This window comes from Anser brachyrhynchus (assembly GCF_964034855.1).
Source record: "Anser brachyrhynchus genome assembly, chromosome: 6".
Classification (NCBI taxonomy): Eukaryota; Metazoa; Chordata; class Aves; order Anseriformes; family Anatidae; genus Anser; species Anser brachyrhynchus.
This window is the reverse complement of record NC_137700.1, coordinates 8124018-8150408: the sequence shown is the minus strand read 5'-3', so window position 1 is coordinate 8150408 and position 26391 is coordinate 8124018. Positions and strand designations below refer to the sequence as shown.

The window sequence follows — 26391 nt, the reverse complement described above, 5'->3', positions numbered from 1 at the left end:
ACAAAAAAACATCACACTTGGTCTACTTCACAGCAGCATTCCCAGCATAAAATTCAAATTCACATTATGTATGTAAATTTAAAAACTGTCATAGCTACAGTTTTTTAAATCATGTTAGTGCTTCTGAAAAGTTGTATTTGTCATACCTAAAGTCTTTATCCAGCCATACCAGAAATAGGATGGCAGAAATGGAAAATTTCCCTTTCATTCCTGCCTTCTTGCCCTTTTTTTGTTACCCACCAGTCCTGGATCATGCTAGATCATGCCCTAGATCCGAGAACATGCTTAGTGGAAAAACAAGGTACACAGTCTCTTGCAGGACTACTGAAAAGCATTTGAAAAGAAGCTCTCTTTCAATCAATAATGATGGCAAAACTTGTTAAATTGCCAAATTTATAAGATCTCAGACTAGCTTATCAAAAAGAAAAAGGGTGGCAGGAATATTTCTTTGAAACAGGTCTGAAGAAACAACCTAACTAAACAGGAGGATAAATGCTCAAAAGAGTCTAATAATTTGAGAGTAATTCCTTTGCCTTCGTTAAATGTCCTTTTCCTTACTCCCTCAAAAGAAAGATTCTGTTCTCCAGAACTGATTCCTTCTACAAAGGGAAGAAAATAGGAGGTCATCATTTCTATGAGATGCAGGCTTTCATTTCCATGACTCCAAAATGTCACCCAATTCTTAGAAGGAGGCAACTAATGTTGGGCAAGAGAAAATACAAGAAAAATTTCAAAACCATTTTGAAAAATAGAATTTGAATGTACTGTAAGTCACAAGTATTTTAAAAAAGCAATTAATGATACAATAATTCATTTAGTGCTAAGGTATAACTGTAACTTAAGTGTATTCCTGTGGTGCTAACTTCTTGGTATTTTCAATATTTCAATTAAATCAAGCTTTGGAATAATAAAGAACTTTACAACAACTTAACTTAAATAGACAATGCTTGAATTTTTGGATCTTGCTCATTAGATGCATCACCACTAGATCTCATTTACAAAAATAGGCTTAGATGGTTGTTATAAGCAGCAGCGTTAGTAACTTTTCTTAGCAATTTTAAAAGGCAATTTATGTTACCATATTATTAAGATACCCATATTTCACGTATGTCAATTGCTACTAAAATTAATTTGAGGATCCAAATTTTTGAATTACTATAATTAGACTAATGTTGACTTTTGGATTACCTTTCAATTATCATAAGCTATATTCAGAAGTTGAAAACACAACCTGAGATCAAATTCCTTCTTACAACTTACATAGCTGAACACCACTGATCATAATCTGAACAGGTTTCTGTAATGCGTACCCTCTAGAGAGGAAAAAACGATTTTCAGGGCTCTCGCCTAGGCACAGAGCTGTGACTCATGAGCAGGGACATATTTCCATGGAATAGCTCAGTGGTGTTTAACCAGCAGCCTACTGATCCCATTCCCAGGAACCCTTTGCCCTCACTGCAAGAGCAATTTAGTTGCTCATGACATATCTACTGATCTACTGCAGCTGACAGCCTGGTAAATTAAAATAAACCAGTACCTATTTTCTCTTATTATTTTGGTCTGCAGGTTGCAGCAATTCAGCAGCTGTTACAGAACAGGATGACCCATCTCTACATCACAGGTGAGAACTGCTGAAGCCACATAAAACTTACCTTGCCTTATTAATCAAACACTCCGTAATCTCAGCTTGTACACCGTGTATTTTGAGAACCAGAACGGTGAGTAATAGTATTAGGCATTTATGTCAACAAGTTTCCTTCTTTGTTTAATAATAACCTACTGTAGAATATGGAACCAATCTAGAGTTATGTAGAACCTTCTGTCAGGTAGAGTCTTTTTCCACACTAGATGCATGGAAAATGCAGAAAATCCCAGTTCATCTCCGACAGTCAGCTCTGGAAAGTTGTCTTCAAAAAAAATTAAAAACTTGTTATTTTATTTATGATCTAAACAGAATGAGATCACTGTGATTTCAGGGTATATTTTTAAGAGACAGACTAACAAACTTTGTTAATCCTACAGCACGTTTGCACCACTATAATGACAGTGCAAGAGAGACTTCTGCTCTTAGGGCTTTCAAATATATCTCAATGCATTAATGCTGCCCTTGACAGAACAAGAGTAAATCATTTTCTTGAATTAATTCATTTATTCAGCAGACTGTAGTGTCATGAAGAAACTCAGTAATAATTGGGTGTAGTCATTTCACTTTACTATTATATCTAAATTTAACTCTTCTTACACAGACTTGTATATAATATGAAATATATATTGTATCAGTAAACATTACTTAAATTCTAAACTCTCTGCATCTAATGCCTAAAGATGTCTTAGTAAATTAGTCTTCTCATTAGAAGCATGGAAAAAAAAAAAAAAAAAGCTGTGTGTGTAAAAGCAAGCAAGTTTATCCAAGTATTTTGTTTCCTGGGGCAAATCTGTAGCGATTTGGGAAAAAAAAATGCAAAAATACTTCAAACGTGGTTCAGTTAGTCCTGATACTGTGCCATGTGTGAGGATGGGGGAAGATTCTCTGGTAGATACTACAGTGAATAGCTAGGGCAAGTATGCAAAATCTAACTATTCTGCATATATGATCCTTCTTTCACTCAAGTGAAACCTCAGAGTAAAAAGCAGAACACAAGCTCAGAATTTGATACAAATACAAACCCATCAATTTTCACTGTTCATTAGGTACAGCATAACAAGAAACTAAGCGGAGCTGCTGCATTTATGTCTGAAGAAATTCAGAATACACAAGAGGCACACTTTCCTTTCAGGTCCTGTGACCTTTTTGTGCACACCTGGCAAATACTCTCCTAGAGTTGTTCGAAAGTGGTTACTGGCCAAATCCTCCAAAATAGTACTTTGCAGCAGGAATAAATGAACTGCAAACCTCAACACATATCAGAAAAGTAACAAGCTAGAAAGTTTAGATTTTTAAAACAAAACAAAACCAGACGTGAATACCAATAGTAAGCATACCCATAGGCCAGCTCTCACAGCCTAGGTGTAGGTTAACTGCTGATGGAGCAGTCCAAGGACAACACGTTGCTACGGGGTGTTCTTTACATTACCCTATATGCTTTCTTTGAAGGGGAAATCTTGCTCTTATCCCCTGAAGCACATAATGGTAGTCACTGCAAAGGCCAGTTAACCATCCAGTGTACAGTACTAACTGGTAAGGCAATCCTGCATGTTCCTCTGAAAGCATCCTCAAATCGGAGAACACTACCCTACTTCCTGATCAACTGATCAAATTAGCTGTCCTTCTCCTTTTTCATTCTTAAAAAAACTAGGCAAGCTCCCATATTAAATTTCTATTCTGATAAACCGTAATTATATTCATCAAATACACAAATACACAAGAGACAGGTATACTAATTTACTTTAAGGCTACAAAGCAAGTCAGCAGCAAAGTTAAATTCAGAACTCAAAAGTGCAAAGTCTGACATATGTAAGATATGTAAGCTATTGAAAGAGAAAGGAATGGTTTTAAGCAATAGGCCTATGAAAATACCTAATAGATATGGAGAAAAGTTAAACTAAAACTTTCAAAGGAAAACAACGAGTCTCCAGGTATAGTATGTTATAATACCTGCATAGAGTTCTTCAGTAACACTAAGATTTTCAGTGTCCTTTTTTGGGAAAAATGTACATTCCCAAAGTATTCTAGAGATGTGCAAGAAACCCCTGTAATTTGACATTTCCGATTTCCAGGGCAATTATCTCCCCACTGTATCACATCTCTTAATGTTAATTAATTGCTAAGGATGCAGTTATGTAACTTATTGAGCTGCTAAGGATAAAACAGCTCCTGAGCTTCCAAGACTTGAGTGGCATGTCAAATTAGTATCAGCGAAGCACAGGGATTTGCCCTCTCTTCTGAGACTGCCAGATGTACAAGTCTTTCTCCTTCCAGTGTCAGGTAATGGCTACAAATCAAGTAAATGTCATTCAACCATTAGTGCCATCAGCCGGTCACTGCATGGACAGCGTCACCATGTGAAAGGTTCTGAGCAAGTCCTGTTGTCACTCGAGTACAGAAAGGTTGGAAGGTTCACAGGATGGCACCCTTAGTCCCATAGATGTGGCTCTGCGGTACCTCCTGCTGTTGATTTTTTCACAATAAACCCCAACCTACTATTGTGTTACCTAAAAACATGTTTGTTTTCAGGATAAGCATAAGTTATGGAATGTATTAATTCATCTCATTCTCATATGTAGCATGGCTCACAAGTTAGACGTGGCTTTTGTTCAAGAGAAAACAAAACCAATTAAGTTTTAGTCCACTCACTCAGCTGGATATTAGGTTAAATTCAGAGCCCAACTTCCTTGGTCGCTTTTGAAAAAAAGATTTTTATTTATCTTTTATAGCTCCAAAATATGGTGCTAACAAAGCTAAACAGACACAGAAACTGGGTCAAGCAAAAGGCAGCTGAATTTCACTTCCAACGGGAGAAAACTGCTACCATTTATACAAAGTCTTCTGATTCCATTTGGGTGACTGATGTTTGATGACTCTGGAATATGGAAGCAGTTTTCAAACATTTAAATAAAATACAATTGTGGATGGATGAACAGAGGCCACATACACACTCTAAAGCTCAAACACAGTGACAAGAGGAGAGTTTCAAGGTCCTATCTCAATGGACTTAAGGGGAAATGTGATTGCACAACTATTTACTGTTTTTCCAAAGTGATTTTCGATGTCTTACTAGGGGAAGATACTTTCCCCACGGTTCTATTGGTGCTGCTGGTAAGGGACATGACCTGAACAAGTCTGTGTGTTTCAAACAGGTGAGTCCATGTGACCACTGGCCAGCCACTCAATTCCATGCCAAAACAGGACATTTATACTACAATGCTTAACATTTACCATCTGTCTGCAAAGCCTGTTGTAGACTAATAATGGTATGACTGGAACTGCCTCATTTTCAATAGCACAAGTTTAGGCACCTTGCGTTGAAGGGCATTTGAAAATCCCCCAAAGAGAAAGAAAAATGCCACAGGCTCTTTAGAACGTGGTTTTCTGACCATCCTACTATTTGTTAAACTTACATTCACAGTCTACAAATGTGCACAAAGAATTGTTGTACACAGTTACTACCTGCAAGTCACCAATACCAGTATGTATGGAAAAAAAAAAAAAAAAAAGGTTTGCTATCTTTAACCTTGAAAAGTTAGGTTCTCCAGCACTGCATCATTTATTCCCAGTACCTGGTCCAGGACCACAGAAACAATGTATGGGGCTTCCTTCGTAAGTCCAAGAAAGCTTGAGAAGTACCCAGATTTGTAACCTGGGGAAAACTTGCTTGGAACTCTACTGAGTTTGCCATAGTGCTAACATGTTTTTTTTGCTTTTTTGAATTGTTGCACATAGCTCTGATTAAGGCTTTGAGACCGACTGAGGTACAGTGGAGTAAAAGGTCTAGCAATCTTTTTGAAGTATGTAAATATTCCAGAATTTCTCTGGTATCTGCAGCCATCAGCTGAAGCATTAAAACAAAATGGCTCAAGCTTCCCAGTGTTACAATTCTGAAGAAGGAAGGCTGTTCTGTCAGAAGCACAGCCAGATCACTGCAGTGCTGGTACAGGCTATTTTGGAACTGCATGTTAATTACAGCATGTCCTTAAAAGGAAAAAAATTAGTAAACTGATGTCACTGGCACGTGACACTGTCCATCATGACACTAACAATGGGACACCATCTTCGCAATAGTGGGAAGAGCTACTTGTCTATTTCCACAGAGAAAGACTTATTCAAATGACTATTTCTGTCACCACTGAGACATGTTTTGTTATTCCTTTTCTAAGGAATAACTCATGAAGACTGGCCACAGCATTGTGGACAGATGCCTAAGAGGTTCAGTCTACTGGCTACTAGCACACACTTTAGCAAGGCATATATAAGAAAAAATAGCTGCAAATCTCAACAATTTGTTTTTTCTCCTTTCTCCTCAATAGGTTTGAGAAACTGGTATCTGACTGGAAGCTACACTGGTGGTGTGTTATGCTGCAGGGCATAGCAGAAACACGCTGGAGCTGGCAGAGGAGGGAACACATCTCAGGACTGTTGTCTGGCAGAGAAGGTGAGACTATACCCTAAGTTTATTAAACCACAGCAAACAAAAATATGGTAGTGAACGCTTTTTCATACTTCTTCTTGAAAGCTGGACTGAACTACTGAAAATATTGGAAATACCTGTTTGCTGGGACCACCAAGACCATCTGAGTGGGAGGATGTAATGAAGTTGCTTAAGGAATACAGAGCATGAGGCCAAAACATACTCTCTGAGGAATTTAAGATTCTGACCCAAATGGTTCAGAAAGCAGGGAGCCTGCCTCTCTATTCCACTATTCTAGAAACTGTTTTTGAAGAAAGCTATTTGTGATATAAGTATTTAAGCACACAATAAGCAGAACGGAGAACGTTTATAGTTGATAGCATGATGGGTTCCATAGAAGAATGATGGGTCACAAAAGTTGTATCAACCTCAAAACACAACAAAGGATGTTGGGGTGACTGCCCTGTTAACTTTTCCACTACCTCTCTTCCAGTTCTGCATATTCAATACATTCTGAGACCTGCTCCTGAGCCAAACCTTTCCTCCTGCTCTGCCTCCATTTAATTAATTGTATAGAATTGATACTGAAATTTTCACTAGCAAGGAAAAGATTAAATTCATTACAATTATATGCCTATTTATATGGAATGATAAGAAAGTGAGGAGAATCACTAAATTACTGAATACTGAAAAAGTAATGTGATATGAACTTTGTAGAGTAGATATGGTAGTAATGTATATCCAAGGGTACTTGCAAATACATACAAATTTTAACCTTATAGCCAACTGCAACGAAGCAAGTTATAAATTCCACAAGATTATGGTGTTATTTATATATATATATATATATGAATGTATTTTTTAAAAGAAGTTATATCTGCAAGTAATTTTATAGATAAATCTGTAGTTTTACAGACTATTTTTGGATTAAACACAACATGACCCAGTAGACACATACATTTAACATAAAATCAAAGTTTGGCTAATTACCCACAGAACAAATAGTAAAAAATTTTAAAAAATCTAAGTCTTCAGCACGTAACACATACTATAAAAAAGCATGAATCAGTTCATTTTTCAAAATTAAATTTCTGAACTTGTCAGTTTATTAGAATGCTAAAAAGCCCAATAACTTTAGATCAGCAATGCTAGATTGGGTTAGAAGAATAAAAAACGGGATGAAGTTGTAAGTCCTTGAAATATAGGCTGACAGTGGGCAAGTGTCATACTTCCCTTAACTACAGAATACAGTAGGACTCAAATGCTTAGAATAACTTATCATCATATGATTTCCTCTTATTATTATTGCTTATTTGATTAGTCATTTCAATCCACACATTATTCGGAGTAAAGGAACAAAGACTGTAGTTTAAAACCAAGCTTTACTGACACATCTAGCAACAGTATCTAGGCTTTTTGCAAAAGATGTTGTACAACCACAAAACCCAAAAGCTTACATATAGATGGTGAGAGGCAGTGCGGAAAAAAACACCAAAAATCACTACTATTTGATATTATAAAAACATTATTGTAAAGTCCCAAGAGTATCTATAAGAAACCTTCCAAAGAATTATAAACTTATGTTTTTCCCTTATCTGCCAGTTCTACAAATTCAAATTGAAATGTGTCAAGCTATGTTCTTCCAAGTTCACCAGGCATAACTAGTAATAGAAATGGTATAATGAGAATTTCACAGTTCTTCTGAGAATGAATAAACGACAGAATATAGCTCTCTCTAATGGCTAAGTTAGATCCACAGCAACAGCAGAACTGTTAGAAAGAAAATAAGCTATTAAGAAACTGAGTGTAAACTAAGAGCACCCGTTCAGAGCAAGAAGAATGTGACATTCTTTATACGCACTTTCAGAAGAACAAGAACAAAAACATGCTCTGTTTTTTGCCAAGGTTGTGTTGTTTAAAATCCAAGTTATAAAATGCTATCAAGTTATACTTGAAATACAGCACTTGAGTTAGAAAGATAAAACTTCAAAGACTACTTATTCTAAGCTCAGCACTCCAAAATCAAAATAAACACTGCTAAAAATCATGCAAATATGGCCTGGTCAGCAATAGCCTGCGTGTGTGGACAGGGCATACATCTGCTTTATATGCTTTAAAGTCGTGAGCCCTATTAAAAGATTCAGATATTTTTTCCCCTTTCCAGATCAATGTCTGTTACTAGACAGGCACATAGTCTTAATTAAAATAACAGAAAGAAGCTGAGGAGTAGTAAGACACTGTATTCACATATCTGAATTTAGTTTGTTGGCAGGACTCTAAAACAATACATTATTTATGAACTGCATGCAGTTACATGTATGCATATTTTATAGATCTAATATAATGGATCCAATCATTTGGAGGGATTGCAAGAGCTCAGATTAAAGTAAGATGTCACATATCATACCAGATATAAAGCCAAAATTTAATGAGACAAGTAAAGGTCAGAGTAGCAGTACATTGCAGCTTCAACTTGATACCCCCATTCCTCCCTGTTCTTAAGTGTGCAACATAACTTTAAACACAAAGCAAAACAAAAAGTCAACATAAAAGAATAATTCCGATGCAAAGATCAGCAAACCAAAGGTAAAGGTTATGTTCTACTCCAAAAACTACATGATTGCAATTTAGTTTATCATCTCTAGTCCTCATTTCACAAAGCACCATCAAGCACTTCACAGTGAGTAATGCCCGAGTACTTCAAGTTTAATGCAGAGTTTGAAGTTACTGACACTTCCTAATGGTGAGCCAAGAAAAAAAAAAATCTCAACAACCATGCCTAACAGTAACATAGTGCCTCAAAGTCCATTACCTGCATTTCTGTTGATAAGCTGGACTCCAACTGTTTTCTGTATTGTACTGCACACAGGACAACCTTCTACCATTATCCCTCTTTCCCTCTCCCCATTTTTTTTATGGTCTGTCTGTTCTTGACTAAACTTTCTACTCAGAACTGAAGTCTTAAAGGAGAAGGTAATTCTTTCAAGACTACTTTTCCTTAAGGCCTTAGAATCCAATCTGTTCTGGTTACCTGTTCTTTTCCAGATGAACTAATTTAAATTAGCAAATTATTAGCAAATTGCAGATGCAAGTGGACAATGGAAAGCACATTGGTAAGAAAGAAAAATGGGTGGGACAGTAAGGGACACAGAATCAGAGCAACATTGTGATTTTTATACTGTTTTTCTCCTTCCAGATTATTTCCCATCCTCTTAAGCCATTTTGTCTTTTCCCTCACACACTTTTTTCTGTTTCCATTTTCCTCGCTTCTTTCTGTCAGTATTCTTCTCCTCATGTGAATTCATATTTCGAAGACATAATTTGCTGTTTGTTTAAAACTCATTAAGGAATAAGAAAACTCAAATCTTAGTTATCTTTTCCATTTTTATTCCTGTTACAGTCATTTCTGGAATACTCTCTCCTCATTCCTAACTTGACCTAACGGTCAAGCCAAAATCATTTTGACTTCCTCACTCTTTTGAAGATCAACATATGTTCAAACAACATTGATATCCCAGAAGACTCGAATATAAACATCCTATCTCAATGGCTTTATTAGTGTACTTCTTAGGTAGAATTAAATTAATTCTACCCTTTCACCATTTTCAGGGATTAAAACATATAAATATTGTACCTATGAAAACACTTATACAATACACTACACAAAGAAACAAGAGTGATACTTCAGGGTTTCTGGTCCTTATTCCATCCTTATGGCCATTATTTTTCATCTCCTCAATTTATGAATCAGTGTTCTGGACCTCTTTTGCAAGAAAATCGTTTTTTATTTGTTCCTTCCTTTCCCTTTTACAGAGCTTTCGCCCTCCCTGATTGTTGTTTCTTTCTGCTTGCATTACACGTTCAGAAATCTGTCTCCTCCACAGCACTTCCTCAATAATCATAGAACCACAGAATCATAGAATCATTAAGGTTGGAAAAGACCTACCTCCAAGATCATATGGTCCAACCATCCCCCTACTACCAATGTCACCACTAAACCATGTCCCTAAGCATCCTTTCTGTTGTCCTTACTACATCCAAACATTTTTCTTCTTCAACCCTGCCGATAAACCCTATGCACACCCATAATGCACACTTAGGGCAAGAAGCATTCAGCTTTTTGATTCTCACAAACCTCCAACCATACCTTGCTTCTGCATCATGCCATACATTCAAATTCTGTTCTACAGCAAGACAATATTGAAGAAAGTTACCAAAATTCCCTTTAGTATCTTACCTGCCAAAATCTGTCTTTAAGGCTGCACACTTCAGATCTTTCATTTCTGTTAAGTTGCCAGAAAATTCCAAGTAATTCTGCTCTTCACAGCTTGACTGCAGTTCTGGTTAATACTTTGTATACTTTTACAATCTTCATTTCCACTATAGTTGCTGCTTTAAACCTTTAGTTCCAAACCCCATGATTTAAGCCTCATTTTCTTCCCAGTTTTCTTCATAACTCAGAGCTTCTTCCTATTGCTTCTTTCTGTACTTACCATCTCAAATTTCTCACACATGATAAATACAGTACTTCTACGACTACTTTTTCTTTTTTTTAAAAAAAAGTTGTCTTATCCTTCTCAGGAATATTCTCCTCTGTGAAATCTACTCAACAAAGAGTATTCCTATCTTTACAGGCATGACAAAAAAATACATTGAAAGAAATATCCAAAATACCTGAGAACGTTTAACAGAAGTGATGATCACCATACACCATGTAAGCATGCTTATGGACAGTTTCATTTTTCCTTTTGCAACAAATACTTTAAGTTTGCCCACTCATTCTGCATTTGGGTATTTTGGTTTCAGCATAGTGCTGCTTTTCTGACTCTTAAAGAAGCAGATAATTCGAAACAAACACCTCAATGGCCCCCATTTATTAGTTGCTTCTTAAGTTTTTCCCCTTTTCTATTCCAATCATTTAACTAACCATTGTCCAATTTTCCTACTACAGTCCTTACTACACTATTCCCACTCAGAAACAAACTTCTAAAAAAAAGCAGTTGACAGACTTCAGAGGCTGTTTGTTCATTACCCACAATTGTACTCAAACTGTTGTATTCCACTGCGGTCAGTTTTCCAACGATGCTTTTCTTCAACATGCTGTTATTCTTACCAACTTAAAAACTCTCAAACAAAATTTCAAGTTTCTATCTCACTTTTTTATTAGCACTTTTTTTTTTTCCCCAAAGGTATACCTACAAGGTAACGCAAGCTGAGAAGTTGTAATAAGAGTTTTATTCTTGGGATTTCTTCCCTGCTTATGTTCTTGGAGAGAACCTACATTCACTTTGAGTGTTCAGAGCTCTGAACTTATTTATTGTCCCCCTACTTCTCAACCAGCACTCAGGCTTCTTGAATCAATCTTTGCTTTCTCCTGCTGTAAAATATAAAAATATATTTGCAGCAATACTAAATGGAATATGAAATATAAAAAATATTCCAATTAATATTGCTGCAAAATTCCAATTAATATTGCTGCAAAAAAATCTTTCAGAATTTTAATTTTTGGTTTACATTTAAACTTTTCCCCCCATCCTCAAATTTCTTCTTCTGCCAAAGCTTACAGAATAACAGCTTCTTTTAAGGTTTCCAGAATTCCCTTTTCTCTCTCTCACCCTCCCATCCCTCATTTTAAAGCCTTTTAGTGATGTTATGTTATTCATGCACAACTGTTTGAAGTTTCAATCATACTTGAAACGAAAACTAGGAGATGACAACCCTTCTGGAAACAAATTCAATTCCAGATGGCAACTGGAGCTGAATGAGGCTCCCAACTCAGAGCCAAGGTAAAGGGATAAAGCTCACTGACAAAATCTCTTCAGCATAAGAAAGGAGTACTGACATATAAACTTCTATGTTTCACTGCTTTAAATCTTTTTTTTTTTTCATTCACACTATACGGGTTCTGTGCACTTCCTAGTGTAATTATTGAACACCTTGACTTCTACACTAAAAGGCAGTTAGGTATTTAAACAGTTTAGAAATAAATTAGCTGAGGTCAAATAGGTCATTTCAAAGAGAGATGGAAATGAAATCCTAGGCTCTTTGAACACTTCAAAGTTAGCAACTCTGAATTTACCATGTGTGTTTGCTTCTAAGCCTCTGCAATCTAGAAGTAAGAATTTCATGACTGTACTAGTAGTTGCAAAACTCCCTTCAAAAAGTTGACCTCTACTCACCTGTCACGGAAGAGATTGGTTGACCCACGGGTCAAGCAACAGTTTACTGACAGAGAATTCATTTAATTACTTGGTTAGAGCTCTTCTGATACAGTTTTGTGTTGCTGATTTTTTAAATATCAGAAGCAAAATTGGCTTGATGACAGAGTAACAAACTAAAAAGCTGTGAAAGCTGTCTGTATTTAAAAAGCATTGCCATTTCAGAATTACAATTCTATATACAATAAAGTGCATGCAATTTAGATTTACTCTATTGAGAAAATGTTTTTCTACAGAAACATTTGACAAGACATTTAGGGTTTATAAACATGAAGACTTCAGTAAAAGACCAGCCGTATTTCCTCATAGAAGCCAGCTATGGTAAGTGCATTGGGAACACATTTAAAGGATCACTCTCTTTTCTTCATAACCTTCCCACCGCACTTGCACATTAGAGTACCTGCCATAAGCAAATATCAGACAATTTTGGTAGTTTGAGTCCAACTCTGAAATAATAAAAGCAGCAACTATTTTGTACAAAGAAGCAGCAACCACTAGTCTAATACTTTTTCCCTTTTTATTGGTGGTGGTGGGGAACCTTTGTTAATTCATAACGTAATTTCTTCCAAATGTTCATTTAATGTTATCTGGCAGTAAGTTTTAATTATATAGGAAGTGTGGAAGTTAATAAGCCAGGATCATTAACAAAAAGGTTATAAATACAGTTTGTATATTTTTAATTATAGGATTTGTACATCTATCACACAATCTAAAAATATACACACAAGTATATACTTTATATACTTCTATACAAGTTTATACTTTTATATGAGTATTTTGACGAAAGGCATGTTTTACCTGTAAAAAAATCTAACTATACCTCAAACCCAATTCATCATTACTGTTCTTCATCGTACTAGCTAGAAAAATTATCCTTTTATAAAAGAAGCTTTGCCTTTCAATCCTTTATGGACAAGCTTCCAAGTTCCTACAGGATAAATGTGGTTAGCATCACAGAATAAGAAGGTCCCTTTTAGCCCGCACCAGGTCAAACAGTGCACTTAAAGCAGGGCCAACCTCAAATTTAGATCTAGTTGCCTGCGGACTCATTTTGGCCCGTAACAGAAACCTCCATGGACAGTGATCAAAGCCTTTGCTAAGCAAACTGTGTTTAACCATTCTCCTTGCACTTTTTTTCCTTACCATGGCAGGCCTCCTCACTGCACCTAGGGACCTTGTCCTTGCCTCTTTGCTCTTTTGCTGTACATCTATGAAAAAGGCCTGGCGCAATCTTCCTTAAAAGCCTTCCTCCGCCCCTCCCCTTACCCTTTTTAGGCAAATTATGGTTTTAACTGTAACCTTAAAAAAAAGTATGTGAAAAGAGTGAAGAGTAAAACTTCAAAATTGATCATGTCAAAGATATACCAAAAAACATACTCTGGGAAACACAATCACACGAATACATTGAGTAGCACTCATTACAAACATAGGAGACAGCACAGAGCATCAAGTTAATTCCAACTCAATATTTGAAATAATCAATTATTTTTAAGGAAGAACAAACCTGGGCCACTTTAACAGAATTCTGAGTAGAGCCACCAGCATGATATTCTACTTTGAACTTTTTCACAAGTTCTTCAAATCTGTAAAAAAAAAAAAAAAAAAAAAAGAAAGAAAAAAAGGAGGGGGGGGAGTTAAACACTACAATTTCTTTTGCAATAGAAAATACAAAGAGCAGGAGATGACATCATGTTATTTGCAAACAGGAAATTCAGATCCATTAGCTGTTATACTTGGTACAAGCTGGAAACATTATCTAGACTTGGTCCAAATAAGAAAGCAGCATGTGACTGACCTGAGTACTTTACCTTAAAGTTGCAAGTAGAGTAAATAACTGAAACAAACATTATCTGAAGCAAAAGTGTGATTGTAATGAACTTTTAAATTGACAAAAATATATGCTTGAATAAAGGAATATTATGACACACAGACATTCAGATACTCATCCCTTCACATGAACCTAGAAACAATGTGATGTTAAGTGAGAAGAAACAGCTGTGCTGTGTTTCAAGTTTTCATGTGAAATACTGCGTTTTGACAGGTGAAGGACTTCTGTGAACAAATCTAGCACTCTGTTAGAAAAGGCAAGCATCTCCTGATGAGCTTTCAAATTTTCAAGTCATACTGCTATGAAAGCATTGCATTTTCTGGTAGCATATTATTAGGTTTGAACAACAAAAGGAAACTTGAACTTTTCAGGGAAATATCTACCCTTGTATTTCAGATCAAACTTAAGAGTTAAGACCACCCAGATAAAATTCTATCAGACACTCCTCCTTGCCTAAGATACATTTTGCATCTCAGATCACAGTTCACCGTATCTTGAGAATCAGCCTTTTCTCTAGTCACAGGATATAGAAAAGACAAGTGTCACAGGAAAGGAAACCAGAATAAAGGAGTTGGAGAGACTGCAGGGAAGCTGAGCACAAATACCACATCATGCCTTTAAGTTCCAAGCATGCTTCAAAATGAATGGATTAAGTAACTGGATTGACAACCTCAGAAGACATTAGACTCAGGAGGAAGCACTCCTGCAGGCAAACTAAAAAGTTTACTGTAAAAATCCGTTTGCACACTTGAGGGTCAAAATGACCTTGAGATCAATCTTAATTAATAGCATAGTTTTTTCCTCGAAGTCCTTTAACACTAGATGCTTAACTTTAACAATGAAGCTTGCCCAGTTAGGTAAACTACTTTATTTCAACATAGTTTATTGTATTTAACTCTATCATCTCTTAAAACAATGACATCTTTATTTCAGACACAGTAAAATTGAATACTACCTGCCAACCCTAGTTCTCCTCCCCATAGCCTGAAAAACCTTATAGCATCTGAACAATGGCTTTGGGGACAGATTTGTCAAATAATGACTTAATTTAAAGGGTTTTGGTTTTCAATACCATATTACTCATAAGAGCATTTTTATTTCTACAATACTTCCTATTTACAATGTTTGAATAATGAGCCTCTCACCCTAGCAAACTACCGATGGGCAGGCAATTAGAAAGAACCAAGAATTAAATTACTACATATGCTTTTCACAGTTATCCACACTACTAATTATCCACCAATTCTATGTCAAGCAATTGAAACCTCAAATGATAGCAAGTAGCTGAGAGGGGAGAAAATAACAAAAACAACAAGTCTCATAACAATTGCTTCTCAAAGACATACAAACCATCATGAACCAATTAAGTATTTTGACAGTATTTTTTCTTAAATTTAATTGACCTTTTCAACCAATTTGAGTGTGTGCTGCCCAAATCCCATAGTTATTTTTGCATTTTTATTCATCGACAAGCATACTAATTAGTACTTTAACTCCTTTACCTAAAGGCATCTAATGTTTCTATGTCTGTATTATACAGTGGCACTTTAAACTTATGCATTTAGTATACTTTAATGGATGACATACAATAGAAGCTCTAATTTACTTGGCTATGTATTTAAATATTTCATTTTGCAGTTTGAAGAAGCATCGAAATAAATAAGCGGTATCTGAATATGGAAGAAAACGATGGAAAGAAATAGCCTTAAAATACTGTTCTGAATGCCAAGATTTCAAGGTGATAGCTGTACGATCAAAGAAGCAACCTCAACAAATTATTTTACAGTTGTACAGTTATTAACAGAAAATGAAAAAATGACCACTGCCTTCTGCTATTTCAGACTTAATGTTAAAAGGCCTAACTCCTTTTCTTTGAATTAATATAGTAACTCAACACCTCTAAAGAACCATTATATAAAATGGAACAGGGTTCATAAAAATGCAAGAAAAGTACTTTTGCTGATCATTTGCTATGACCTATCAAAAGAACAATATAAATGGTGTTGTTTTAACCCACAAGAGGCTGATAACCAAGTCATATCACATATGACCTCAAAATTAAGACTGCCAATAGCTTTTTATCTTAAGTATATGAAAATTTACACATTTTTCAAAATGTCAGTAGCTGGCACAGGAAGTGTGGGAAAACTGACTTTGCCATTATCTGTTTTATGTCTGACCTGAAAAGACAAGACTGTGTCACACCAGCACGCTTCAGAAACACGGTATTTGCTTTTATAAAATTCTCTGTTTTAAGGAAGGAGATTCAAATGGAGAAACTTCTGAGGCCTGCGAATGCTGAACAGAGCTTGCGTGTGTGCTTCAGGAATAAGCTGTTATCACACGTAGGGTAATTCAAGAAAATTAGAACCTTATGAGCTAGACTGAATAATATTTTTGTTTCGTGCCCTACAGCTGTTGGTCTTTCTGAATATTTCTTAAGGGTCTGCTACATCTGAGAACTGTGACCTTTCGCCTGACCTAGCAACATATTGTTACCTTAAATAACAGAATAATAAATTCCGCCATCAGCACCATAGAGGGGGCCCCTGTTTTTGGATGTGTTGACCACACTACAACATACTTAAACAAAAAAATGTTTACGTTTGCAACAGCATGTGTTTTCAGCTGTGATACTGTTGATCAACTCTAGCACTGACTAAGGAGGATATGTTAATGTTTTGCTCAATTATACTGGAGACAATAGCACTTCTGTCAGTTGTTCCCTCCCCCTTTTAAAAGAAAAAAAAAAGATTGACTCCTTGAACTTGATGCTGAAAGGTGAGCTTTTTCAGTAACCTGACTTCTGAGAGAGCTAATGCCTATGAAAAGTATGAGAAGGCAACTGAAGAAGCTGTTATATAAAAAAATCAGTAAGAACAGAAACAAGTTGGTTTGTTTTTTTTAAAACAAGTTACACCTCCTTACACTACAGGAGATGGAGGCTTATTTCTAGAAGGCATGGATGGCTCTTACAGATGCCATATTGTGGCCTCAACCAAACCAGAGCCAGCTGTTAGGACATCCCCCCAGCGAGTCCTCCTTCCTCCCTCCTTTTTCATCACTGCTGACAGTTTCACCACCCTGCCCATCATTCGCCCATTCCCAGCATCCCTCTCCATCTCTCTGGGTCCTCTTCCCAAACCTGCTATTCCTTCTTCTAGCATTTCTTAAGATGGAGCATTTCATTTCTCATACTGAAAAACTTGCTTATCTCTGTATCTAACTGCTTCAGACAGAAAAGTCCCAGCGTGGTGGCTCTCTCTCAGCTCTCTCTTTACCCCTCTCCTAGCCCCCTTCTCAGCCACTTGAAGCAGAAGCTGCCCCCCAGTCCCAAGGCCCCGCAGAGCATTACAGCACTCCGCGCACCATCCTTCATTTCGCATGTTCACATCTACAACAGCCCCGGGGCGCAAAGCAGTCAACACAAATACCTTTTCTCTCAGTAACCCATCATACCATCCAAGGTCCAGTTACTAGCATTTTCTATGAATATTAGCCCACCTACTTTAAATCTTCCTTCAGACCACCTTTCACCACAATGTCTACAGAAGTCATCAGCAAGGCTGGGTGATTTCCTGAGGCTATTCTCCAGCCTAATAACTGGCAATCCTCTCCTGGATCGATACCCATCTCTTGTGGCTTGCTTCATACACCGAGTCCGAAGCTGTTTTGAGCTTGGACTGTCTGCTTGTTCTATGCTACATGACGACAAACAGTCATGTTTGGCTCACCATGCTTTCAAAACCAAGCTGGTAAAAAAAATAAGCACATAAAACACACCCAACAACTGAACGCAGACAACCTAAGGAAATGGAGTGATAGTAAGGAAAATTAACAGCCTGACCTTTTTTTTTTTTAATTTTATTTTTAGACATATTAGTCTACAAAGCAACTCTTTCTCAAGAATTAAATGGCCATAGATTGCCAAAATTTAACTGCCAGACCTCTGGGAAAAACACTTCTGATGCATGTCAGCAGCTAGTTATCTGCAAGAGGTAGACAAATGTAAACTCTGGTTTTTCCACTGCGGTATGCTGCCCTGGATATCTTTTGATAGATCATCTTATTTCCTAAGATATAGACAACAGCATACATCAGCAGAAAAAAATCAGCTACACAAAAACATCTAGAAAGAAGGGAAAATTAATTTTTGCCCTTTTTGCTTCTGTCTGCCAGATAACATGAACATAAGGAAAAAATCTGGTTATTTTGAATAATGCTAATACAGTATTTCCAGTGGGTTGTATACTTTTGTTTGGTATTAGAAAAGCCTTCAAAAACATTAAGATGGAAATCTCTCAAGTAATCAAGCAAAGGCTGCAAGTTGCACATAACTCTTCTATTTCTTTGGAGGTAGGTTGGGACTTGGGAGGAAAGCTTTGCTAATACCTCTAGAGAGGAAGGTAGTCTAGGATTTGGTTTACTTTCAAGCTATTGGATGAATTTTAATTAGATTTTAATTAAAAATCATAATTAATGGTGATTTTGACACATTTCCCAGATATTTATTTTTAGTTGCAAGAGGAGGTCATATTAAGATATGGCTGTAGCTGAAGTGTTCAGCTGTGAGGAGAACCAGACTAATACGCTGACAACTAGATGTTTGATCCTTTTAATTGCATTTTTTTAAAAAATCTACTTAAATCTTCACATTAAGTAACCTGTGACAGAATGTCTATGAAATCACTTCATAAATTAAGAAAGAATTATGTGAGCGAACATCATGCTATACAACCTGCTTTCATAATACTAAAAGATCAGTAAAACTACATAAGAAATTCCAAATATATACATATATATATATATATATATTTTTTTTAAAGAAAGTCTCCAAGAAATAAATCAACAAACAACTACACAATGCCAAACCTGCAACCTGATTGCTTTGCAGGGCACGACAGAGGTAGTTACACATACATCTGGACAAGCCTGTCGTCTGTCACATTCTCCGTTTCATCAGAGCCTGGGCCAGTGCCAGCACGATGCAGGCAGCCCCATCGCCAGGCAGATGGGGCACACATTGTAGCAAGACAGCTACAACAAGACAGCTCCGGTCGGCATTCATAGGCATGCTCAAGCCCTCATAATTTGATCCTAAGTGAAATTTAATTCTCATTTAAGGAAGAGGTCTACTCTCAAGATTCAAACACTGTACCTAAACCACAAAATAGTGATTTTTTAAACAGAGAATACTGCAGGACAAATACTGTGGGTAAGAAGAAATGCAGTTCATACTTTAAAGAGTGTGCCTAATTTCTCGTAATTGTACAACTCAACGTTCAAAGTTTAAATCCTATATAGGACATATATATATGTATGAATTATTTCATCCCTAGTCTTTGACAAATAGCCTGTTAAGATTGAGATGCAGATATAATTGGTTGTTCTGGCTTAAAACTGGGCCTGAAAAAACAAAAATATTACCTTTAAGAAATGAGGTACTATCACAGAGGTACATGGCAAAGCTTTGTAACAGCTGCTTGGCAATGCCTGACTTTACCCAGACCTAGTTCTTCTCCTTATTAGCTTGGCAGAGAATTAAAGAGTTCAGGACTGGGTAGGGGAGTAGAGGGGAAGAATGAAACATGCTAAAAAGGAAGTACTGGAGACAGGTTAGCACCACAGACATTCAACAACAGAAAGCTAATGTGTTACGAGTATGACTGCTACAATTCAGTATTGCAGATTATCTTATTTTTCTCTTATATTTACAAAAGTTCAGTAAACAGTGACTCTTCATGGAATTATTTACTGTTGCAAACTAGAATTTCACATAAAGTATTTTCCTAATCACCTCATCCAAACAAACAGCAAATGAAAAAAGCCAGTAATTCCAACCAGGTTAGGATTATGAGTACCAAATGTTAATATATGAAAGAAGAAAAAAATGCATAGGCAAATTGCTAGATTCATAGCTTTGAAATATTTTACCACAAATGTTAGTGAGGTTGAAAAAAATGCACTTAAATGTCAGTTTGATAAAAGCCAAAAGAACATTTTCCACATGTGTTTGCATTTAGGCATATTGAAACAAGATGGAAAAAGTAACAGTCATTCAAACGTAAGGTTAAAACATCGGCTCTTAAGGATCATGATTTAAAGACATTTCTCAAAGTATTTTTTTTCCTTTTCTCAGCAAAGAGTCAGGCAAATTTATGCAAGTGTTCGTGAAAAGACCCTCTTATTCCAGATTATCTGGATATCTTCCCTCTACTTTATCTCAAAAACATACATGATTATACCCAGAAGCATCAGCCACCACAAGGCAAGTTTTACTGTCGATATTTCGAAACACTGTAGGAAAATGAAAAGAAAAACTATACCTCTAAATTATTAAAAGATTAAATTTCTAAATGTTGCTGAACACCACAGATATGTTTACACAGAGTTCATTCACAAAACTTAAAATATGTCTATTATCACAGAATCATCTAGGTTGGAAGAGACCTCCAAGATCATCTAGTCCAACCTCTGACCTAACACTAACAAGTCCTACACTAAACCAGATCACTAAGGGCTACATCTAAACGTCTTTTAAAGACCTCCAGGGATGGCGACTCAACCACCTCCCTGGGCAGCCAATTCCAATGCCTAACAACCCTTTCAGTAAAGAAGTTCTTCCTAACATCCAACCTAAACCTCCCCTGGCGCAACTTTCGCCCATTCCCCCTCGTCCTGTCACCAGGCACGTGGGAGAATAGACCAACCCCTACCTCGCTACAGCCTCCTTTAAGGTACCTATAGAGAGCGATGAGGTCTCCCCTGAGCCTCCTCTTCTCCAGGCTAAACAACCCCAGTCCCTTGTAAGACTTGTTCTCCAGACCCCTCACCAGCTTCGTCGCCCTTCTCTGGACTCTCTCGAGCACGTCCATGTCCTTCCTGTAGCGAGGGGCCCAAAACTGAACACAGTACTCGAGGTGCGGCCTCACCAGAGCCGAGTACAGGGGCACAATCACCTCCCTCGACCTGCTGGCCACACTGCTTCTTATACAAGCCAGGATGCTGTTGGCCTTCTTGGCCACCTGAGCACACTGCTGGCTCATATTCAGCTGCCTATCAACCAGTATTCCCAGGTCCTTCTCGGCCAGGCAGCTTTCCAACCACTCATCTCCCAGCCTGTAGCGCTGCATGGGATTGTTACGCCCCAGATGCAGGACCCGGCACTTGGCCTTGTTGAACTTCATGCAGTTGACCTCAGCCCATCGGTCCAGCCTATCCAGATCCTCCTGCAGAGCCTTCCTTCCCTCGAGCAGATCGACACACGCACTTAGCTTGGTGTCATCTGCAAACTTACTGAGGGTGCACTCGATCCCCTCATCCAGGTCATCGATAAAGATATTGAAGAGGACTGGCCCCAGTACCGAGCCCTTGGGGACTCCACTAGTAACCGGCCTCCAACTGGATTTGGCTCCATTCACCACAACTCTTTGGGCCCGGCCATCCAGCCAGTTTTTAACCCAACAAAGCGTACGCCAGTCCAAGCCACGAGCAGCCAGTTTCTTGAGGAGAATGTTGTGGGAAACGGTGTCAAAAGCCTTACTGAAGTCAAGGTAGACCACATCCACAGCCTTACCCTCATCCACCAAGCGCGTCACTTGGTCATAGAAGGAGATCAGGTTCGTCAAGCAGGACCTACCTTTCATAAACCCATGCTGACTGGGCCTGATCGCCTGCTTGCCCTGCAAGTGCCGCGTGATGACCCTGAAGATAATCTGCTCCATGAGCGTCCCTGGCACTGAGGTCAAACTAACAGGCCTATAGTTCCCCGGGTCTACCCTCCGGCCCTTCTTGTAGATGGGCGTCACATTGGCTAGCCGCCAGTCAACTGGAACCTCCCCTGATAGCCAGGACTGCCGATAAATGATGGAAAGCGGCTTGGCCAGCTCCTCCGCCAGTTCGCTCAGTACCCTCGGGTGGATCCCATCCAGCTCCATCGACTTGCATACATCCAAGTGCTGTAGCAGGTCGCCAACCATTTCCTCGTGGATAGTGAGGGCCACATCCTGTTCCCCAACCCCTTCCACCATCTCAGGGTACTGGGTATACAGAGAATAACTGGTCTTGCCACTAATGACTGAGGCAAAGGCGGCATTAAGCACCTCAGCCTTTTCCTCATCCTTAGTAACTAGGTTTCCCCCCGAATCCAGGAAAGGATGGAGATTCTCCTTAGTCCTCCTTTTGGTGTTGATGTATTTGTAAAAACGTTTTTTGTTATCTTTAACAGCAGTAGCCAGATTGAGCTCCAGATGACTTTGGCCCTTCTAATTTTGTCCCTGCACAGCCTCACAACATCCTTATAGTCCTCCTCAGTGGCCCGCCCTTTTTTCCAAAGATTATAAACCCTCCTTTTTCTCCTAAGCTCGAGCCACAACCCCCTGTTCAGCCAGGCCGGTCTAGTTCCGCGTCGGCTCGTCTTTGGGCACGTGGGGACAGACCGCTCCTGAGCCATTAAGATTTCCTTCCTGAAGAGTGCCCAGCCTTCCTGGACTCCTTTGCCCTTCAGAACCACCTCCCAAGGGACTCTGCCAACCAGTGTCCTGAACAGCTCAAAGTCAGCCCTCCGGAAGTCCAAGACAGCGGTTTTACTGGTCCCCTTCCTGGCTTCGCCAAGAATAGAGAACTGAACCATTTCGTGGTCACTCTGCCCAAGACAGCTCTCGACCACCACATCTCCCACCAGTCTGTCACTGTTTGTGAACAGAAGGTCTAGCGGGGCACCTCCCCTGGTAGGCTCTCTAACCAGCTGCGTCAGGAAGCTATCTTCCACGCTCTCCAGAAACCTCCTAGACTGCTTTCTCTGGGCTGTGTTGTGCTTCCAGGATATGTCTGGGAAGTTGAAGTCCCCCACAAGAATATTATATGTGATTATTGTAAGTATAGGTCAAGGAATCTTGACTAAACTTTCCCTCTAGTCAACTTCTAATCACAACGCTTAAAGAACAGTTTCAAGCTGAACACAGGTAACCAGAAATACTATCAAAGAATTTCCATCAATTCAGTAATTCACTAGAAGTTAATGCTTTTTCGCCTCTCTACCGCCTTTTTGAAAGATCTTCCAACGATCAGCTAAGACTGCAAAATCTTGCAGGTACATCCATGGATCCGCACCACAGCATCATTACAGAACACATCATTACAGAACACTGTAGCCAGAAACAGCTCCTTGCCCTTATACATAAGCACTGAGGGTCAGAAAACATTTCAGGCAAGGCAAAGTATGTAGCATTTACCTCCATCATCCTTGGATGTACCAGATTATGTTCTGGAGCACTACAGAACAAGGTCATTTCCTTTGTTATTTCTTGGCTCTATTACAAAAACATTTACACTTGCTCCTAACGTTCCCTTTATACTTTCCTAAGATTGTATACATTCATACTGCTTTGAAAAAAAAATTGTATTCTTATAAGTGTTATGGGAAGAATACATGCTTTTTGAGACCTGCCTGTAAAGTCTTCATGTCCCAATTTCCTTGCTAACTAACCAAAGGAAGGGAAAGCTGTTTATCAAATCAGAAAGTAGCATATTCCTTCATCCTTTAAATAGCAATAACTTTGTCTGTCCTACATTAAAAATGCAGGAAGACAATCAACACAAAGTTTTTGGAAATAAGACTACATTTACAAAATTAAAAGCAATTTAAAGAACATAAACCTAATTATGCAACAATCACATGAGACCACAATAGATGCTTCCCACTTGGCACAGTGGAGACCAGGTGTTAACTGTCAATAAATCTTTAGTGAATGCTAATTGAAACTGCTGCTTAACAAACATCAACCTACTCCAGCTCACATCAAAGTGAAAATTTGTTTAACTTAATAGAAAATTTACCAAGTATATTTTAATGTTAAAAGTATTCAGTCAAACAAGGGACCTTAAACCTTATCTTTGCTACAATTTAGACTATCTAAAGCTGCAGTGCAAATCATACTATGCTGCCTATAAAGAGAAGACAAAAAAATGTGTTCACATGTACACTTGGCAGAGAGAAATATTTTACTATAGCAATGCAGTAACTTCGTAATTTGTATTTTTATCTATAAATACATCAAAACAGTAAAAATGTTAACCAAGTTGCAAAGTTTGGGTTTTAATTCAGAGTCGATAAAATATCAAAGTTTTGCAAGCAGAGCTATTCCAAAAACAAATTATAAACTAATTGCTTCCATACATCTCTCAGATTAAGAAGTATTTGTCTAAGTAATATTCTCTTTCTACTAACACTAAGTTCAAAACAATAGTGAAAGTTGCTAACCACAATCTAAACCAATTTTATGTTTTTACAATATAAATGTTCCATGTCAATTCAGCTACAGTACTAAAATATCTATTTTCCTTCACCCCCTGTGCTATTTTCAATTACTTTAAATTATGTATCCAGTGAGTATATTTAAACCAAGAAAACATTAGAAAAACATCAGAATATTTCAGTAGTTCAAGATGACACTATACATTCACTCTAAGCTATTAGCATGCAGTGAACTATAGTAATTGTCCTCAGGAACAAGCAGGAAGACGAGCCCAGAAAATCCTACTTTGAGCACAACCAAATGGTAAATGCCAAGTAAGATTTCTGTTTTCATTGTCTTTGACCTTACTTCTTCTCAGTGCTGCTCTGCCTTGAATATTCCTTAGGACAGTCACCTACGGATAGCAGGCAATAGCACCAATTTAACTCAAAAACACAGGCAGTATTTATTACCTCAAGCATGTACTCATACCCTCCAAACACATTTCCTTTTTGTAAGCTTTTGATAAGCATATAATCACATGTCCAAATCTTCATTTCCATTAGAATGCACTACAGAAGGAATCAACTGTTTATTGTCAACATCTTAAGCACTGGATGGGAAGAACTGTTTGGAAGGACTAACATGTAAATAAGTTGCTTTCACTTTTGGAGAAGACAAAAACCTGGCTCTCCTGCAAGCCAGGAGAACTTATGCTGGTGGGATGACATCTGAGGACTGGCTACACAGAATAGGCTGCTACCTAAGAACATACACCAATTGCCTAACGGGGAGGCAAGTAAGGGAGAACCCACAGCGCCAGCATGTGTACTCAAAGTAGCTGTAAGGAAATGAGTTGGGGGTCTGGAAGCAGTCTAGCCACAGCAGCCTGGAGTTCACAAAGGTTAATTCTTCCTGCTAAAACACGAGGTCACTTTTCCCACACAGAGTTCCACACAGCTCCAGTTAAACCAACTCTGACACTCATGCTAGCTTATTTAAAGCTATCTCAAGTGCTTTTACCACAACATTATTGCCTGCAATGTAGATGTATGCCAAATTTCTAAAACATAAAATATTTATCTTGACTAACCCAGTGTAAGCCCTATGGGCTATTTAGTAGCAATAGTATTCTGTTAATATCACAATCATTAGACTTAACTGGTTAAAACATTTTCTACAATGATCACAGCAATATGAGAAAGATGGGTTAAAATAGTATAGGCTGAAAGCCCAAGAGATGCTAATAATGCAAAGATATTTCTCTGAATAACATAAGATATAAGGTCACCTTTTATCTCAATACTCTGTTGATAACGAAAAAGCAAACCCAAACCACTAAATAATCAATGGAGAATAAAAATTACTAGATCCAAAGGAAACATCTGTAGCCATCAAAACACAAAGCCTTTTCACACATGTAACATGCCTTGCAAAAGGAAGATGTGTAAACAAAATGAAGGTAAACATATAGACTGTAAGTAGCATTAGAGGTACCAAAGGTAACAAGAGGACTTAACACTGAAGCTGCTCCTTAAATTATTTCCTTTATAGCATAGGTGTTTTGTTGATTTTTTTTTCTTTTTGGTTTATGTCTTTACAAAGCTTTCTTATAAATGGATCATTTGCACTACTGAATTCTGGAATTTCAATAAGGGAGAAAAAGGAAGCAACTGGATTAACAACTTTCATCAATTACCCTTACATTAAGCTTCTACTTGCGTGGTGATATTTTCATACATGAAACAAATCCTCCTGTGTTGTATCAACAGAAAACCTTCGTATTTGGAGAGAAGAGGAAAGACTAGGAAATGTGCATCGAGGGAAAGACTAGGAAATGTGCAAAGAAAAAAAAATATAAATATATATATTCTTCAGCAGGAACCAAACAGAGATGCTGGATAATCCTTAGAAATAATATACTGAATGTTGATAAATTTGGGCCTCTCTCAAGTACACAAGCCTTATATAAGGCTTTATATAATGAGAATCAACTAGATAACATTTAGATTTCATGAAATGAACTATGTCCCGCATTAGAAAGC

General features: G+C 37.7%; 1 protein-coding gene across 3 annotated transcripts in view; it reads right to left on the bottom strand.

Moving 5' to 3' along the window:
- ADK (adenosine kinase) overlaps nt 1–26391 on the bottom strand; it is a 293154-nt gene that overhangs the window by 198945 nt on the left and 67818 nt on the right. For all 3 annotated transcript variants that reach the window (XM_080598116.1, XM_080598115.1, XM_080598117.1), the window contains exon 4: nt 13788–13866. In XM_080598116.1, the coding sequence (XP_080454242.1) occupies nt 13788–13866 (79 nt within the window). The remainder of the gene's footprint in view (nt 1–13787; nt 13867–26391) is intronic.